Source organism: Lingula anatina, chromosome 5 (genome assembly GCF_051362555.1).
Source record: "Lingula anatina isolate TDL-2025a chromosome 5, LinAna3.0, whole genome shotgun sequence".
Taxonomy (NCBI): domain Eukaryota; kingdom Metazoa; phylum Brachiopoda; class Lingulata; order Lingulida; family Lingulidae; genus Lingula; species Lingula anatina.
Genome location: NC_141771.1, coordinates 15,370,434 through 15,390,541, shown reverse-complemented (window position 1 = coordinate 15,390,541; position 20,108 = coordinate 15,370,434). Strand labels below are relative to the sequence as shown.

The 20,108-nt window shown below is 40.9% G+C and overlaps 1 protein-coding gene across 1 annotated transcript in view; it reads left to right on the top strand.

Moving 5' to 3' along the window:
• Window positions 1-3,174: 3,174 nt before the first annotated feature.
• Window positions 3,175-20,108, top strand: part of LOC106181391 (NADPH-dependent quinone oxidoreductase VAT1) — a 43,946-nt gene continuing 27,012 nt past the window's right edge. The window contains exon 1 of the mRNA XM_013565761.3: window positions 3,175-4,057. Coding sequence (XP_013421215.2) covers window positions 3,551-4,057 — 507 coding nt within the window. The 5' untranslated portion in view covers window positions 3,175-3,550. The remainder of the gene's footprint in view (window positions 4,058-20,108) is intronic.

Sequence of the window (20,108 nt, the reverse complement as noted above, 5' to 3'; positions counted from 1 at the left end):
TCTGTTGCTTACAAGACAACACGCTGTACCTGCCATATCGATATCATATTGAAATAATCTGCATCTCATTCTCTACTACTTTCCCGCTGTTCTATGTCTGTAATAAGTAAATTGAAATAACAACGCTGTATTTACTCAAAACGAGCACATGGCTCTGTCCCCCCCCCCCCCCCCCACACACACACACACACACACACACACACTCCCTCACACCCACTTACGAATACACTCTCTGGAAAAAATGCATAACTTCGCTCAAAATCAAAATCAGAAATTAAGATTTTAAAAAATTGTACTGAGTGATATATGTAGCATAGCATGTTCAATGTTGTTCACTTTACTGACTAGTCTATGAGAGTTCCCCGATTATGACCTAGTCCCATTAACGAGAGATACGTATTACCTTATATATAAAGATAAGGATGATAGGAATTTTATCTATTACACTCGGGGCAGATATCAGAGACATCCAACTGCTAAAGTCTAAAAAAATTCCAGACTATTACAAATAGATAATACAATAAAATGAAGGCTTCGGCGTACATCCCAGTACAACTCGCAAGCACGCACACAGGATAATAATAAAATTGACTTTGTGGTGTAATTATGTAAATTAGAAAAAAATCTGGAAACCACACACTTTTGGGTTTTCATTGTTCCAGGTTCTTTTCCATTCTGCAGTACGCAGTAAGGAGCTTGGCGTTTATTCTTTTTTTTTATTCTTATTTATCCCTTTATTATTATTGTTGTCTTTATTTGTGTCTGCGTTCACCGTTATCACACAAGGTGAGTAATTAATTTGTCTAGACTATCCTAGCAGCTGTAGCGTTCTATCCCGTGGTGTTAAGATTTATGGCAAGTTCTCTTATTATGCCTAAATACAGCGGCGGTTCTTTCCTGTTGTCATCCTTTCACAGCGGAAAGAAGCCTCGCTCTCAGCGGGTCCTTAATGCGATTCTAACGAACGCCGAATTTTCAAATCGTACCTGCTCTGTTCTTTAATAGTTTTATTAAGTGTTCCCAGTGCCTTTTAACGTATTTGAAAAATATGAAAAGCCCTTCAACCAAGGAAATCATATACCTCCTTGATACAACAGACATTCTAGGATTGGGTCGCTGTTGTTTCCGCAAAGCGTAATGCAATCAAATTACCCTTTAAAGTTCGGATGACTTTCTTTTTGACATTTGCGGTGGTGGTTTAATTTGGTGTTGTCTCTGCCTAAAGTAATGCATCCAGAATTCCCTCAGAAGTTTGAATGTTATTATTTTCAGAAGGTGTGTTCGTTGACATAACAGCAAAACCGGAAAACATCTTTTACTGGAGCAAAGATAAGTCTGTGGTACTCTCTTGAAAATAAATGGAGTTCAAATAGCGATGAGCGGCGACAAAAAAATTAGAGCCAACAGAGTGATTGCACCCAAGCTACATCAGTGTGTTTCTTTCCCTCCCCAAAACACAACTATTTAACTTGATATATCTGAATCTCTCTTTCTTCCCCATCTCTCTCTCTCTCTCAATATCTAATCCCATATTCTTTATGTAGGCATTACGTCATCACTATGCTGGAATGATACCTAGAAAAAATATCTAGAGGGTTAAGACGGGGGTTTTCGTCTCGCGCCTCGGTTAAAATGAGCCCAGCTTATTGCATTTGTAATCTACATTATCGGTGACTCCGACCTCCAAGTTGTCAATAACTCATCCCATAGTGAGGCTCGCAAAGGTGACCCCGGCCGCCTCTAGCGCTCTTTTTGTCACTTGCCAAATACAATACCTTGATACCTTTTGCCCGTTCCACAAAATTAATTTAGCTCGAAAATAGGTCTTAACTTAGAGAAAGGTACTTTGAGTCAAGTTAGATCAGTGGTAGGTTAATCGGATTCAAATATTCAGATATTTTGTCTTTTTAAAAGGAAAAATGCATGGCCAGTGTTTAAGCCCAAAACTTATTTCATTTTCTAAATGAAATCCGCGACGTACATGTAAAACGTTTGGACCAAGTTCCGTGCCAAACTTTTAATTGTGAAAACGGCCCCGAGACACCTGGAGCGAGCTTTCACCTTTGCAACCCGACATAGCTTACTGGATGCTTCTTTTATTACGGAGATAATTAAATACTACGTACTCTACAAACAGGATAGATAACTCTGGGGCTTTTTTTGTTCTCGTGAGGACAAAGGTTAAGACTTGATTTGAAGAGAAAGAGAGAGAGAGAGAGAGAAAGAGAGGGAGAGAGAGAGAGAGAGAGAGAGAAAGAGAGGGGAGTTTGCATCTTGTTTTTATATAATTTCAAATTTTATACCGGGATTTTCGTATGTTTTTTTTTCAGTATGCATGTGTGTGAGCGGCATTCATTTGCTTTTGTATAGCACAACGGAAGTTACCAAGTACGATTTTAACACCGATGTTTACCGTGAAAGCCCTCCGTTTCTCACCATCGTGGAAATATGTTCTGAATTTAAATATCCCCAAATATGTTTTGAGTTATTTTTACTCCTAATGTGACAGTTGCTGTTTGCGTGAGAGCCATCATCACAAAAAAGGCACCGGTGATGAAAAGGGACACCTATATATTAAATTTTAAAATGCTCGTAATTTAAAAACTGCAGGAAAGAAGAATTCGCTTGCTTAGACGCTTGGAGTAGGGAGTATTTGAAATAGTAACATTGGCTTTTTCTTTGTGTTACTGCCAGGACTAATTATTTCTCAGGTCCGCTATTTTTCGCCGGTTCTTAAAATATAAATGGAATGAGAATTAATACATTTTTAGAGTTCACTCTACACGAAGGATTCCTTCCACCCCCCCTCCTCTCCCCCACAATACTTTCTCCATAGTGCAAACAGGGTCTTTCTTTCTACTATATACCTGCAAATATTAACTTTCTTCCCCTTTGCCTCCTTCCTCAGCCCTGTAAACAGGATCCCCCCTTCCTTCCTCCCTCCCTCTCTCTCTCTCTCTCTCTCTCTCTCTCTCTCTCTCTCTCTCAACATCCCCTCAAACTATTATAAACTGACATATCGCGTACACATTTCGCTACAAGGCACATTTCATTCTACACGCCCTAATTCAAGCCTTATCAGAAAAAAAACTCATTGTCGCGTTGCGCATTTCACCCTCTTCCCCTCAGGACAACTCGGTGATATGAAAACGCTCTTTGTGCAGCGGATGACACATCTGCCCGCGGAGTTCACCCTGGGTAGCCCACTGAGATTTCTGGCATAGCATCTGAGTGTTCAACATTCCTGTGACGAAGAGCGTAGGGCAGAGCAGTAAGCAGCGGAGATTCGAGTCATCCGAAGAGAGAAAGCAAGTAGGCACGGTTCAAGGCAGGCGTTAGTGTAGGACATATAGATTAAAACGCAAGGAAGAGATCTTACTGACAGCGTCGCTGTATCATCACAGTCGTATTTAGTTCACTCAAGCGGAGCTTACGTTGGCCCGGTCGTATAGAACCAAGCGAGCGCATATCACTCGGTTGATCATCACTGCTAAGAGCATTGCTAGTACTGTACATTCTCTGCACTGTGTGGTCAGTTCTCATTATAAAAATGGCATCAGACAGCGACAACAAGGAACAAACAGAGCAGAAGCCAGCCGCACCCCCTGCAGAACAAAATGGCCAGGATGCCCCAGTGAAGACCGAGGGCAACGTGGAGAAGAACGAAGCTAACAACACCACGGCCGCCGAGGAGAAGAAGGAGAACGGGGAAACTTCGACCAAGATCGAAGATGCTGCCGCTGAGACGAACGGCACCGAGAAAAAAGACGGAGAAGCAGTGAAGGAGAAGGAGGAAAAAGTCGAGGAGCCCGCCAAGCCGACGGTCCGTCATGTGTTTCTTCACGGAAAGCACAAGTTGAAGATCAGACAAAAGGAATACGAGGTCACTCCCCCGGCCAAGCATGTCCAGGTCCGCGTCAAAGTTGTCGGTGTTAACTTCAATGATTTGATGGCCAAATGCGGCCTCTACAAGCCCCATCTCAAGCTGCCCACACCTCTGGGCTGGGAGGCAACTGGAGTTATCGAGGCAGTCGGGGAAGAAGTAGACGATTTCAAGGTAAGACACGTTTTACTGTTACACCTGATGTTTATTTTCTTACTGTTCCGCTCTACATAGTTTTCAGAAACTGCGCTATTGATTCATGGTAGAAAACAACAGCTTGGTTTTGATTTTATGCTACATCTTCAAGCCAAATGAAACGAGGACTTGAATTTTATTTATTTAAACTATTCTATGAAACTTGATTTACACTTCGACGTTATTCCTAAATCCAGAAAACCTCACTCTTCACGTAGCGATCTCCTCGATTTTTCGACGCAATAATTTATTCCAAATTAGCAAAACCAAGGCTTGTTGTATCATAAATGCGTAACCAGTTAGAGATATCTTATCTAAAATGTGTTCAGAAATATGCCGCACTGATATTGCTCAGACAAAATCAAATCTGGCCTCAGCGCCGCTGGAGAGAGCTGGACGTTTTCGTTGTTGATGCGGCCCTTTCCTGCCACGCCTCTCTCGCAGTCCGAATCAGCGGATCTGACGCTTACAACCAGGCTCCGGACGGGCAGCTTTTTCTCATTATCTCCCCGTCACTGGGCGGAGGAATCTGTCCAAACTGACCACGCTGACCATTCCCCCTTTTAACAAACACTATTATTAAATGAATTTCATAAATTAAGCCCCCGGGACTGGTGTAAATTTATATGTTTTTCTCCCTTTCTTCTTGTGAGAATGATAATTAGGCCTGGTTATGCGAGTCTGCAGGAAAAACGGGATTTCATTCCAGGGAGGTTGCTTGGGGATCAATAGAAAGCTGTTCTTACGCGACGAGATATATTATGTTAGTGTGATTATGTTCAGTGTTCTCTGAATGCCGGGATGATGCAGTAATTTTTTATAATTCTTTCGGGTCCGTTCAGACGGGGACACGTTGGAGCAAAATTCGGTCCAACTGGCGTCGACATAACATTTATGTATGCAGAGTTCCCACTGTATTTTAATCGTTTATGTATGTGGATGACACATGCAGTTATTGACTGCTTATTTAGATTTACGGTGATAAGTGTGTCATGGTTTTTGAGAATCTCTTTACCCTGTTCGGTTTGTGATGTGTTTTTCTTCCAGCATCGTAAGCATACGAGTGTAATGCTATTGATATGTTATCCCGTATCACGCTGTGGTTCTCTATCATTGCTTTAATGTGTTTTGCAAATAAGGCATGTGTGCTATGTAAAACAAACTCTCACTCTCTTTTTATTATGATTATTATTTTATTCAGTGTGCAATTGTCTGTTTAAGTTATGTGTGGAATGCAACTTGACCCATATTATTCCCGAATTAAACATACAGAATGTTAAGACAATGCTTCGCGTTAATATTCCACCGACTAGGGTCATGTAGATTAAAATCTGAAATAACTTTTGTAGCTCTTAAAGATCTTATCTGTCGACACAGTTTCTGTCCCATTCAAAGGTCATGTTTTATACGACCCACGTATTAATAGACCTAAAATTGATAAAAAAAGAATACCGAAAAAACAAAAACAAAAACAAAAAAAAAAAAAAAAACAAAAAAAAAACAAAACAAAACAAAACAAAAAAGAGGCGATTTTGTTTTTAAAGCTCATTTGATGTTTGTCTATTTAAAATTCTAACACTCAAAACCATCTGAACAGCTGACTCAGTCAAATACGGTTGATAGGGGAATTACTGCCCACCTATTACAATATAGCGCCCAGCACGTTTACTAGAGGCTTGGTCATCTTGTTGTGAGTAAAAACAATGACTGGACATCGGATAGCGCACGGCACTGCGTGTTGGATGTCCATCTAGGCTTAACGCTGGTCCAGTTGGTCATACCCTCGGACTCATTATGGGTCAAATTCATATACTGACTAGCCACTCATCCATGGCCAGAGCGGTTTGTATTGAGTAAGTGGAGAGAGAGAGAGAGAGAGATAGGGACTTTTTGTTTATGACTCATTTGCACCCCTCTCCTTTTTTTCTGTGCACATGTCACATGATTAAAGATAAATTGCTGCACCCCCCGCCACTCAATCCTGACGGGTTGCGCGCGCGTGTGCACCGAATAAGAGAGAGAGAGAGAGAAAGAGAGAGAGAGAGAGAGAGATGGTGGAAGTATAGCTGTAAAACATCTTAGCATTAAACACAGATGGAAGAATATCTAAAACTTTCTGCAGGGAGAATAAAGACATGAATACATGACTGACTTCAAATTTTATTAAGGCCCATAGTCACTGTATATTGAGTGAAAGAGATGCATATCCATCTCTTTGCTTGAGTCTATTTGAATATAAGTAATCTGAAAAAGATCAACGTCAGTTGACATATATCTAGCAACATATTTAGAGTATTGTTTCCCGCCCCCCTCTCAATATCATTGACAACAAATATGATCCTCTCCACCCCCACCCCACCCCACCCCACCCACCCACTTCCTGCAGTTCCTCTTTTGCTTTACCCCCTTGCTATTTTACCTACGACGACCCCCCCCCCCCCCCCCAAAGCATGCGATGCACCGATCAAAGTAACGAATCTCCTTCTTTTCCATTAGACCACTATATATATAGACACCAGAGAGACATTATTGTCGCATGTTCTCTTGTATCTGAGCCATGCTTGCTTTCAATTGTAGCTTTCTATATGCTTCTGGGCAATCAGAATAATTTCAGTCCCCATCATCAAGGGAGCGATGTAATTATCCACGTTCCGACCCACAAATTTTCCGTCGCCTCCATCATGTGGAAAGACAGCGGGATTCATATTGTTTGCCTTGTGACTAACTCCCGCATGACATCACTTCATTTGCGTTCGATTTCGTTGTCAACTTTTTTCCTCAGTGACAAAATAACCAAGGTCACGCGTATTTGATGATCCAGGTTCGGGGCTGGGGTGCCAATGCGTATTTATGTGTTAGAGAATAATGCGGCATGTTTCTTGTGATTGAATATGGGATTCGTTTTAATATAAATAGAATGATATAAATAGAAGCTTTTCTGTGATGTTATATATTTATTCATTGGTACATCCATTATCTTCACAGATTAACCTGCTAAATTTAAATGTGTAAGCTACGATAACAAAGTGATTGTTTATTTTTAACAAAGTGAAATGAAAAGGTCAATATTTTTGGCGAGTGATGGCTTGCTGACGATTTCAGTCAAAAAGAAAACTGTCAGATGAATGCAATCGGGTCAACAACATCTGCTTAATAAGCAAGTAGTGTTGTACACATACATTTACCACTCTGTTATATTACTAATTCGTGATTAACGAAACGGGATACGCTGCATTGGGGGATGAGACGAAAAAGACAAAAGCACGAGTGCAGCGATCTCCATGCGACGAAATCAACAAGCGTGCGGAAATCGACAAGCTCGATGTAAACGACAACTCCGAAATCGACATATCCGCATTGTTATGGCGATGATTCATTCACTTATTTCTGTCATCTGCCTGAACTTTGTTCCAACCGATCGTTATAATTAGTTTAGATTAGCTCTCTGTGTTTCATATTAACGGATTGATCATTAGCTAAGTAAATAAGTGTTATTTTAAGTTGCTTGTTCCCTGTTAACAGACGTTCCTTGTATTTACTCTTTGGAAATCGAGACCCTTTTTACAATGACTGTATTTATTAGATCTATGGTTACATCCTGATTACACACATGATGAAAACATAATGCATTATATCAGATATCAAATATTCCTCATCCCTATTGCCATTTTGTTATTCTAAAAAGGTCACATCGACCTTTTTTATCTCATTCCAACGGAGTCTGAAAATACAGCTGCGCGTAAAGAAATTAAATTGTCTTAGTTCCCTGCAAGCAGGAAACATGCGGTTTAAAACATCTCCACTTGTTTTGTACCCAAATCACGTGTTGTTCATAATATATATAATAGGAAAAGGGGAACAAAACATAGCCTGTGGAAGCAAGATAGACAATGGTTTTGGGAGGATGTTTCACGGGCATTTCAGGTTTATCAACGTACTCTGTCATTACGACAGCGTCTCCAGACCAAATGGGCGCGTCTCCCTCTCTCTTAAAGAGCAGGCTCATTTCTCGTGATTTCGCTCGTTAACGGGTCATCTTCAAGGTGCGTCCCGAAAAGACGCCGGTGACTGATTAAATCATCTTCCTCGTTACGCAACGCAGGGGTTGTTTAAGTATCAGGTGTAGATCTTTGCTCGGTCATTATTTATGTCCCGTACTCGTTGAATGACACACAATGTTTGTTAGGAGATACTGTTATGATAGACCGTAATATACCTGGCTAGATTTGGAAGCCGATACTCTAATCGTTGTGAACGAAGTACATACTATAGTAAATTAGCCGGGCCTGGCGAAGTGCGATGGAATTTCAAAGGAATCCGGAGTAATATCTCGATTAGTCATTACGTCATAGGCATGCACCCTGAGTTTGAGAAGCTACTGAATCCCCCCCCCCCCCCCCCCACACACACACACACACTCTGGCCTCAGGATGCTCTAGTAGCCTGTTACAAAAATGTTGTATAGTATTTTAGTGGGGCCTGAAAGTTTAGTATTTTAGAGGGAACTCTTCTCTCCAAATACAGGCAGAAAGGCATACTGATAGAAGAGGGAAGTTCTCAGTGTGTATTTTATCCCACGGTGAAGCTCTTAGGGTTTAAATACAGCCATCTCCAAACTCAGTACTCATATCTGACCACTAATAAAGCAAATGTTGTTCTGTATCTAGACGTTCCCCAAGACTGTATCACTGGTGTGCTTATTAAACAGAACGCTTGTGGTTAACCGACCGACATTTATTTACTGACCTCATGGTTGAAATAATAAATAATTTCGGTTTTACGCACCAGTCCCGTGACTGCTTCTTAAACATACATTTAAAGTTGTGTAGTTTCAAAAGTAACACGCCGTTTTATATGTTGACAGGACATGGTCGTGATACAAGAGTACCCCCTCATCTGATAATGAGTTAAAATTTAGCGACACGTATTTGTTTGTTGAAAACGTACTTGAGGTATTATATTGATAAGATCTAAGGTTAAGTAGGTATTCTTGTATGACAAGTGTTTGTGTGGATTGCCAAGAAGGGAAAATAAGATTTTGATGAACGGTGGAGGGGGGAGGGGGGTTCAGGACCAGACCAGGTGTAGTAAAGACCGGTTTGCATTAATTAACTCGAAGAAAAACTGCAGGGTCACCTGGGCTTCGCAAATAGCGGAAGGAAACATTAAAATTATGCAATACCATATATTCACTTTCATATTGACTTTTAAACTGCCCACTTCCTGTAGTAGGCATTAAAACAGTTGGAGTAAAAACGCTACAATGTACAGTCTCATATAAAAAGAAAAAGAGACACACAAACGTGTGACAGCACGGTATATACCTATTCACGTCTTCCTCGTTACGGAAAACGATCGCGGTATGCCGCCGCAAATGAGTAGCGATAAAATCTTCAACATGTTATTGTTGTTTTGCACTTTGAAACGTCTATCTCTTATGTCTCTGTCGTCGCAGTTGTTTTGGATTAGTGCCGAAACCGTGCATGATATTTGGCGAGTACACATTGTGTTTTTCAAAATGACACAATTGACATAGGTATATTTGATGTAGGACTTTCAGTCCTTAGATGAGACATTTTATTGTAAATTTACATTTGCTTCTGCTGCAGTCTTTCTTTGTGTCAGTGCAACAGTTGTTGAAGTCAGGTGTTCCAACTTAATTCAATTTTCTCTCTAAATAATAGAAATGCATGGACACTTGGTTTCAATTTATCATTGTTAGGTCAGCCTGTCCACTTCACAAGACAAAAACAACTTGACCCTTGCATGACAGTTACAGACTGACTGGCACACGAGAGGAGCGAGTGAAAGGAGAAAACACGGCGTGCGTGCTGGCTTGCGTATAAGCGTTGCGCGTGCGTGTGCAGGGGGTTTAAAAAGGGGGGGAGGGTTCGCTGTCAATGCATCTCTCTACACGAGAAAAAAATCTTTCTTTGTTAGAGTATGTGCCTTTCGCGTGTGCGTGGGAGACGTGGGTGTTTTTGTGGGAGGGGGAGGGATAGGAGTCCGATCTGACTCAGTCACCCACTCGGTCTATACCCTAATTATCATTCTATTTCATATGATTCACTTAACCAGAACGCAGATTTTGCGTGCGTCGGGATTTTTGATTCACGTGCAGATTGCTGATCGAGGCACAGATAAAAAGTACCAGAGAAAGCCACAAAAATAAACAACTGGCGAGTTTTGACAGGCGGTGGGATGACCTTGAGGGAGAATGCACGTGCTTGCGGCTGTGGATGTGTGATTTTAAATGTTGGTTAAACCTGAAAGCGAAATTGGGAAATTAAACAGTGGTTGAAGGTCAGCCTGTTATCAAGCGGATTTTAACTTGTGTGTGTAAATCTATGCGGGCGTGCGTCTATTTGCGTGTGCTTGTGTGTTTTGTTTAAACTGTGTGTGTGTGTGTGTGTGTGTGTGAGTGTGTGTGTGTGTGTGTGTAAGCTCTTGGTTTCTGTTTTTGAGATAGCGTATCTAAGTAAATGCATTTTAAAGTCATAGTATTATGCACTTTTCACAAATGGGTCCAAGCACAAGAGATGCGAGGCAGTCCTTGCGTATAAAATGACCTCTATGAACTGGCCGCATTCTTTTTAAACATGGCTTTGTAACTTGAATAACCGGGGATACAAAGTCAGTATATCATGTTTACTGTTATTGAGTCATTTTGGAATCTTTGGCCATTTGTTGTCAAACAGTTGACATGGAGTTTGGAAAAGAAGGGAGGGATGAGTGAATTAATGCTAGGAGGTAGTTCGCGGACGTTGTTGTTGTTGTTGGTGGTGGTGGTGGAGGTGTGTGTGGGTGTGTGTTTGTGTGTGCGTGTGCATGCGTGTGTGTGTGTGTGTGTGTGTGTGTGTGCTTGGGGGGTTAGGCTGTAATTTTGGGTTGTTAGGTTGGGGGTTGGGTACAGATGGAAAGATAATAACAAGCGATATTGTGTGTGCATTTGTGTGTGGGTGTTTGTGTGCGTGTTTATGTGTATGTGTATGTGGTCAGTAAGTCTGCCTTTAGATGCGTTTTGTTAAATACAGTACATTAAATCCAGTGCATAATGTTTTAGATAAAAATATGTTGCAAAACCATTCTTTGCAAAGCCAACAGAAAACTTAACTTCAACAGAATGCCTCTACCCAAATTAGCTGAACAGAGCTCACTTCTATTGATTTCCAGCGTGTAAATGGAAAAAAATTGCAGCCCTTTAAAGGTCATTATCTTTTTGGGTTGTTTCTTCCTTGGAGGTTATCGTTCTCGATCCTCTTTTAAGTTCAAGTGCCTCAGATAAAAAGAGGAACCTTGGAAGTGTTGCTTTTCAGTTTATTTGCTAGATGGATCCCACTGTTTATTCCTCTTTTTTGTTGCGACCTGACATACCACTAGGCAAAACTTGTGTGTGTCTGAATGATTTTATGGGAGCTAGTCAGGATGATACATAAAACATGGCTTCGCGTATTTTCGCACCACCTCTTTCTTCATCTTCTTTATTTAAGCGAGAGATGAATTATCGGCTTTTTTCTGATTTTAGGTCCTTTTTGTTCTTAAATGATGTACCATGTGCGGTCTCTTCAGGCAGTGTGTGTGTGTGTGTGTGGGGGGGGGGGATGCATTGACCCAAACTTACCTTTGATAATGTTTACAAAGATGTTGAATGTGTTTACCTGTTTAGATAAATAAATTCCTTCACCGCTATCTAAATAAGGGCATCAAGGGGGCGGGGGGGGGGGGGGGTAAAGAGTCAACTCTTTAAGACAAGTGAGTTTTGTCTTGGGCCGATGAGCGTAATGGGAACTGCGTTGTCTGTGTGGTTTTTGATAACGAAACACATTTTCAGAAGAGGAGGTTGTCCAGATAATCAGGTGCACAGAATGAAGTCCCAGGAATCGTTTGAATTTTTAATATATTTTTTAAAGTGATCCGTGTCATGCTGTATTGCATAACCAAATAAGCCCGAAATAATAGAAAGTAAATTACACTGGATATATACATTAAATCGAACTTGTTATGAATCCGTCAAATTAAAGCTGCTGGAGCATTCGAAAATTGCAAATTAACTCTGTCCCGGCTGTCACGAGATACCAAAATTAACTCCACAAACTGAACACCACATCCTCTTAGCTATTATTAACTGGAAGCGAGCTTTATAATCATGACATAGGACCATTTAGGATAATGAGCAGTATCATTGGCATTCAGTGGATCCGAAACAGATGTGCGGTCTATTTGTGCATATGTCGTTTTGTATTAAGACCCAAGGCATTGGTATTGATATATGTTACGTCACAATAACGCGTTACGTCACAATAATGCAATAAGTAAGGGCTTACGACGCCGTGGTCTTTTAACGCGTCAACTGTTCCCCTATTATTATGAGGGATTAAACTTCATAGTCACATTTATTCTTTTGTAACTTTCTTACACAAGTTATGTGCAGATTGCGTCGTGATCCCAACCCCGTTCACACAGATTTACTTCCGACCGAAAAAGTCGGTCCAACTGGTGTCTGAGAGAGTTAATATCTCGGGTTTGTTCATATAACATTCTAATATAGTCCCGTCTCATTGAGTCAGGTACATGTGACAGGTACATCTTGGTGTTGGAGGCTAAAATCCGATTCATACTTATTGATCATTTGTATTATGAACATTGTGGAAGCTTTAACGCTCATGTCCCCACGGGATGGCGCATCGATCGTTCACAGTTCGTTGCGATAAGCTGCTAAGCAGTTACATAGTGGTGCTGTATTAGTAGATGGTTTAAAGGACCCTAGTGGTAATGATGCTTGCAAGGCTTATGTTAATCTGGTATCCCAAAAGGTTGCCGGATGCTGTAGGGCAGTGGATGGGGTGGGGTGGGGTGGGCGGGGGGGGAGGGGTCAGAGACAAAGCAGACCAGTTCAGAAGCGGGTCCGAATCGAGATTGAGGCTGGGGTAGGAGAGGAGTGATCTAATTTAAAAAAACGAACCATATTAAGTAGGGCGAGTGGGGCAGGGGGGGGGGGGTAAAAATCTTGGATATAAGTAAAGAGGAATTGGTGACGTATTCGTGTTTTTATTGCAATGAGAAATTATTGATAATTAAAGATTGGAAACATTTTCAAATGATAAAGATTATGGGGATGATGAAGAAATAACCTGCTCACAGCTATCTGTACAGCTAAAATGTCACCGCTGGCATTTAGCAAAATAAATAGCTGCCTTTCATGCCTTTTCTATTGATTCAAGTAATGTTGCGTCGAAGCTGTTATTTGCCACGAACCATTCTCTGAAGTATAGACTAATACTGGATTTTGCGTTGTACAATATCGCAGTCTTAAATGACATTTAAGTTTCTTTGTGCTGCTAGGCGACGTTTCTTTTATTTCGTTCGTCTATCGATACGTTTTAGGGAGACTCACCATTGCATTATTAATTGTTTTGAGTCATGCACAGTAACATCGCGTTGAGAGAAAATCTGTGAATCTCCAACAAGCTATTTGACGGACGGATGTAAATTATGAACCTTTTCAATATTTTCATCAAAACGATCCCTCAGTCTACAGCTCCAGTGATAAACCATTCCCAAGCGACAAGCGTTCCTCTAAGAAAGTCTCCTATTCCACGCAATTTTTTCATCATCTCCCCTTATTCGACTTCAGAGAGAAAAAAATGAGCAATTGGACTTCTCGTTAACTCTTTTGCAATTGAAAATGGGAGGGATATACTGTAGCAGTATAAATAGATTTTAACGACGAAGTAGACGAGTCACTGACTGAAGGATTGTGGGGTGTTACGAGATGCCACTGAGTAGCTCATGTTAAGATTCTTGCTTCACATCTACGACTGTGCATCTTTTTGTTGCTCCCCCACCCCACCCCACCGTAACCTGGTAAAATATTATAGGAAGGTCAAGTAAAACGCCATCTGGATCTCTGTCGTCTCATTGCAGTTAAGGGCTAGGCAATTTTCTTTTTACCGATATCATAGTGGAATGGTTGAAAGCATTCCCAGTTAACATTGCTGGGTCACATGGAAGTGTCTGACGATCGAAGTTTATATTTTGTACATTTTCCAGACATTTTGTGTATTTAGCATTTGCTTAAACAAGTGTGGGTATTTGGGCATGGGTGTGTACATCGTAAGTGTGTGTACGCTTGAGTATTTGTCTCTGCCTGCGCTTGCGTACCTCTGTGTCAATATGTGCATGTTAATGTGTTTGTGTGTGCATGTTTGTGTCTGTGTGCGTGTTTTTTCATTTTCTAAATACATTTTTGTTCCCATGTTCGTGTTTTAAGGTTCATTCCCAATGAAACAATGGTTCTACCTAGATCGATTCAACTCCGCGCGGACTCCTGTTGAATGCAATCGGATTAACAGACAAACACGCTTTCTCCTGGCGTTGAGTGGCTACAGGCAAACTGGTGATTATACGGTTACGTTGGAAACAAGAGGAAGCGTGTTAATCTGATTGCATTCGGCGATAGTCCTCACGGAGTTGGATCGTTCTGCATAGAACGATATATAAATTCATTAGGAACGATGCCTTAAAATCTTCGTGACGTATTGGTGATACACATGTACTCAGTTACAGTATGTGTGCTTTTATCGTGGAGTAAGAGCACGTGCGTGCTAAAATGGAACCCAATTTTTTACACATTATCGACTCGTAACATTGTGCATTACAAGAAGGCGTCTGTTTTTTTCTGAGCCTCTAATCACAATTAGCTCATAAAAGGGCAAGCGATTGGTTTGTTAGACGAATCTTGACGTCACTAATCCTTCAGATCAGACGCCATCAGCGAGGTGCTTAACTTTTGTTTGTTTATACTGTGTTTTTTACGTGTTGTTGGTGATGGATGATGATGTCATTTCTGCCAGAAGGGGTTGACAAGATGTAGTGTAAAGGACCGTGGCATCGTGCCATTGTGTGTTTCCACCTAGTTCGCAGAAATTATAAAATTAATGAAAATATTTTGAGGAGGGATGTGCTACTCTCTTTATCTCTCTTTATCGCACTCCGCACACACACACGCACGTACGCGCGCACTAACAACCACACGCACACACACAAATATTCGCACACGCACACACGCAAAAAAAAACACACACACACAATCACGCACACACACACACACACACACACACACACACACACTTACACACATCCACTAAGCACACCGTCTTAATTCTCCTCACACTACCCTAACACATCCACACCAGAACACGCCCTATAAATTAGATAACAAAATATTTCCAAATATCGTGCGTTTATCTATAAAACTGTTATAATTTCCCCATTACGTCTCTTCCGCGCACAACGCGGTGCCCCATCCTCAGTCCCCGGTATGCGCCCAGGCCAAGAGAATGCCGGGTATGCCTGGAATGCAAAGATGAGGTGGCACTGCTCTAACCGTGACAGGAATCAAAACAATTAATGTTTTACGCTAGACAGATTACTATAACAAACCTCAACACTTGAAAACGGTTAAGGTCAGGGCAGATCAAAGGCCCGTGCGTGTCCTTATAGTGGTGCATTCTAACGCGGGTTTTCTTTTCTTTATTCTATGTGTGATAAATTTGTTAAGCAGTGAATGCATGCTCAGTTACTGTACATTTACAGTTTTCTAAGCTATGTTATTTTCAGATTTCTAAATATTTATAACGAACATGAATCAAAAGATGGCCAACGACAATGCAAGCCATATTTAAGGTTAAATGAGGCCATAAGTTTTCGATAAACATAACTTTTTGGCACTCGTAAGGATATAATGAAAATGAATCTTGAATATAAATGCAGCAAATTTGTACATCATGCAAATGAAAAAGCCTCTGAGCTTTCCTATCTGTCTTATAAGTGTCAAAAGAAGACTTAACAAATACCAAGAGCACATCTGCAGGTTCTGCTTTGCACCCTGCGGTTCCAATGCCCCGATTGAGAATCTCTTCCGCGTTAGCATACACCACTAACCACTGGGAGTGAGGGTAACATTGCAAAAAACTCTTGTGCCCAATGCCTTAGAATAAAAGTATTTGATGGAAAGAATAGAAACTGACAACCTCGCAGTGAAATTCTGGGTGATATGTGGTCGCGACTTGGGTGTTGTTTGTTGTCAGTAAGCCCTTTGCTCACAATGTATCTACCTGTGCGCGTTTGCAAGTATGTTTGGGCATGTATGCCTGAGTGTCTGTGTGTGCTTGCCCGTTTAGCTGTTGGTGTTTGTGAGCATGCGTATGCGTTTGCACCTGCACGCGCGCGCGTGTGCGTTGAAGAGACAGATATTCTGACAAATTGTGCGCATGTCTCACTGCCTTGATCAGTGGAGAGAATTTGTATGATCGCTCTGTGAATAAAACGCTGGCAATCGGTTCCGTATAGACGATATCGATTTTTCATCAGACAGAAATTTCAGAGTCGGGCTCTCTGGGGAGAGGGATGCCGAGGATTGGTAGTCGACATTATTAAAATCACTTGTGTAGCCTATATCTGTAGGCAGGCGCATATAATAGACGTTGGTTGTTTCGTAGTATGGATTTCGTGATTCCCCTGAAAATGGTTATCGCTTGAATGGATATCGTACAATAAAGCAGGATATCATTATGGTGACCTTATTTTCAACACAAATATGTAGAATGTTTTTTAATGCTGTCATTCTAGTAGTGCTACCGTGCGTGTGTTTGCAGAAATCATGGAGGTCGTTCGAAATTGATATAAATCGTACTGCTTGGGATTCATAAATTTCTGATTAGGGAAGAGGTAGTGATTCCGTGAGCAAGCTTTATATGGGTTTCTTGCTTCTGCACTCAGCAGATCTAATTAAATTAATGCTTCACTCAAACCCATGTAATAATGCCCAACATGGTAAATAATCTGTCATATCTGGGATGAAATTGGAGCGATATTGATTTGATGTTTTCCTGAAAACTAGCTTTTCCCAGACACTCTTGCCAGACAGTTTGTAAATACAATAAAACATGGCGGACGTTGAAACTGCTGCAGTTTGTGCCAAGAATTGTCTGGTCAGTATGTCGGCCATCTAAATCCTTGGTCAGACTCGATCATATGTCTTCTTGAAAAATACAATTGATTCAACAATATGGCAGTTGTCTCTGTAGAGAAAGAATGAAATGTGAAAATGCAAAGGAATGTGACAAAGATTGCTTCTAGCTATCACGCTTAGCTATCATCTAAGTATAAAAAACCCGTTGCCTTTTTTTAATTACTATATACATTCTTGTTAGAAATGAATGCGTACGGTCTGCACCTCAATTTAAGAGATGGAATAACCTTTTATGCCCGAAAACACGCCTATTTGATTTTAAAAAACAATCTCCCAGAAGCAGGATGACACCATCTTCGGTCGCCAAGGCGGCCATTATTGTCCCATGGTCATGCGTCACAAGATCAATACGCCTAGACAGACGCTAAGTGGTTTATTAATGGGAATATGTATGAGGGACGGATGTGTAGAGAGCAAGTGGGGATGATTCTTTTGAAAGATGAAGCTCAGTTGTAGCTCCTGGGTTCTGTTGCTCTGAAGCATTTATAAAATTTGAATTGTGGGTAATTTAGAAGCTGATGGTACAAGTGTGTTGTTTAGTAATGAACCAATGATTAGATGTTTTTTGTTCAGACATATTTTTAACTTGGACTGGTTTGGGTCTAAATAACATCACCATTCGAGCAAAATTGGCAGAGAAATATCTATATTTAAGAAGTAGATACTGTTTAATTTGGAAGCTGAAACCTTGTGATAGAAATTTTACCCAAATCGTCATGGCAGAGACGCAAAGCAAAATGCATAGATTCTTTGAATTTGGAAAGCTCAGCGATAAACACATTAAGATAAGTATTTCCAAGAAGGACTGGAAAAGCGTCTTATTTCCTCCATCACGTTTCCCTCTTCATTTCGTTAGGCGGACAATCCAATCATTGGGGAAACAATTTAGGATTGTGAGAGAACAAGGCGCGATTATTGGAAGCGGAAACGTTCTCTTTTAAAATTGCTTCCGTACCTGAATGCCGTAATTGGACGTAAACGGACGTAACGTATGATTACACTTATGTAATATGTTCCTGCGTGTAATTTCTAGGAAAAACAAATTCAGGAATAACTCGGTCATTGGTAATTAGCATTCTACGTGCTTCATCTGTTCACGTGCGTTGTCCATGTGCAACATTTGGAACCTTTGAAGTCGCCTTGTTGCAGGACCTAACACAAAGTAAAATCCTATTTTACCTTTGCATGATTGTCAACAAATGTAATAAAATCAGTGAAATGGAAAGAAGCGAATGAAGTAACGAATAGAAAATAATGAAACCATTTTAATCACATCAGAAAAGAGAGAAAGAACTAAAACGGCTCTTGAATTATTTGTTAGGCTAAATTGCCCATTGCGCTGATGGTTAGGGACGTTGGTATTTCCTGGTGGGTTTCTAAATCTTTTATGCAAGTATTTTCGTCAAAAGATAAGAGGTGGAGCATCGATCTGCATATGAACTGAGCGCTAGAGTCAAAATTACGAATTACCCATTTGCTCTTCCCAAAGGCCAAAACCATCAGTAGAGCACTGCGATTGGTCGATCGCGTCACGCGTTTCTTTGATTTTAAGTCCATGCATGAGAACAACTTCAGTTTCTAGTGGTGACACGGATTAAGTGCAACAGCCGAACTATGACCGAAAACCATGCGCCTGTCTCCACATTTTCCTGATTCCAACAGAGCTACGATGTCTTCTCCCCATGTACACATATTCCGTAGAAATATCTGCGTTGGAATCAGTAGTTCACCGCCCCCTTTTGACCCTTAGCACCCCAGGGTTAATTCAACTCCCATGTTAGGAATTAAGCCTTTCTGCAACCTTTATGAGAAAAAAGTGGTGAATATTAAGTGTCTTTATAACAGTATCTGTACATTCAATGTTGGAAGATGTGACCAAAAGTCATGTCAAATGACTTCTTATAGGAACTGGCCACTGCGTACTATAAGTGTGAGAAGGTTGATGGTGCCGATAGTAGCAGCGACGGTCGGCGGCGGCGGTGATGACGATGATATGTACGGTGTATTTTATGTGGAGCTATTTCTGTCGGAAATGCACAGTTGGAAATGACCGTTATTCTGCATTGCCCATCGCATTTGTCTCCCATTTAGACAATCAGATAGTTCTCCGTTTCTTTCTTCGCCAACCCCACCACCCCCGACCTCATAACTGCACTCGACAAAAGCCTTAAATCTACAAGTAAATTCATGCTGCTTATGTTTTGCTTAGTGCCCTCCTATGACATACGAAAAGGTAAAAAGGGACCATTCCCATAACCCTAGCGCACTATCAAGATCGATCCATCTCCGAGGAGTTTCAGTTAAATTTCCTTCTATTTAAGCGTGCACGAAAGTTATTTACCCCCTCATTCCCCAGCAGCTTCAGTGGGCGTGACAGACATTTAAGCCACTTAAACTGAATGCAATTTTATCAAGAATCCCCTGAGAGTTGGACCTATCCTGCTAGTGCGATATGTTTATGGGAACCCAGTCTAAAGAAAGATCGTCCTATCTGGAATGTGAACGCACATTCGGTCAGAGGTGAGTGGAGGACAAATATCGGGCCATTACCAGACACAATATACCAGAACTTCCAGGAATCCAATACCAATAGCTTGTGAATGCTGTATCGGTGGTTATTTTCGTCACTTAATGCATTTGGGAATACATATAGCAATGCTATCAGAGCCCAGAGAATTTATGATGGGTACCATGCACTAGTTTGCACGAGTTCATAAGTACAGAAGGGGGAAAAAAGAAAAAAGTGAAGGATAATGATATCAATGAATGATAAGAATGATAGATTGTCACGCATATCATAAAATTTTAATATCATCATAGACAGAATAGCTGGCACAAAAATAACTCACAATATAGTGGCTAATTGTTAAGTGGCAAAGTATTCAACATATTCAAAAATGCTGGAGAGACGTATTTTTTTCAAGACGGCCCGAATACGTGCGGTAGGTCTTATTATTAGGCTTTGGATCATATCATCCTCCCCCCAAATCCACCTCC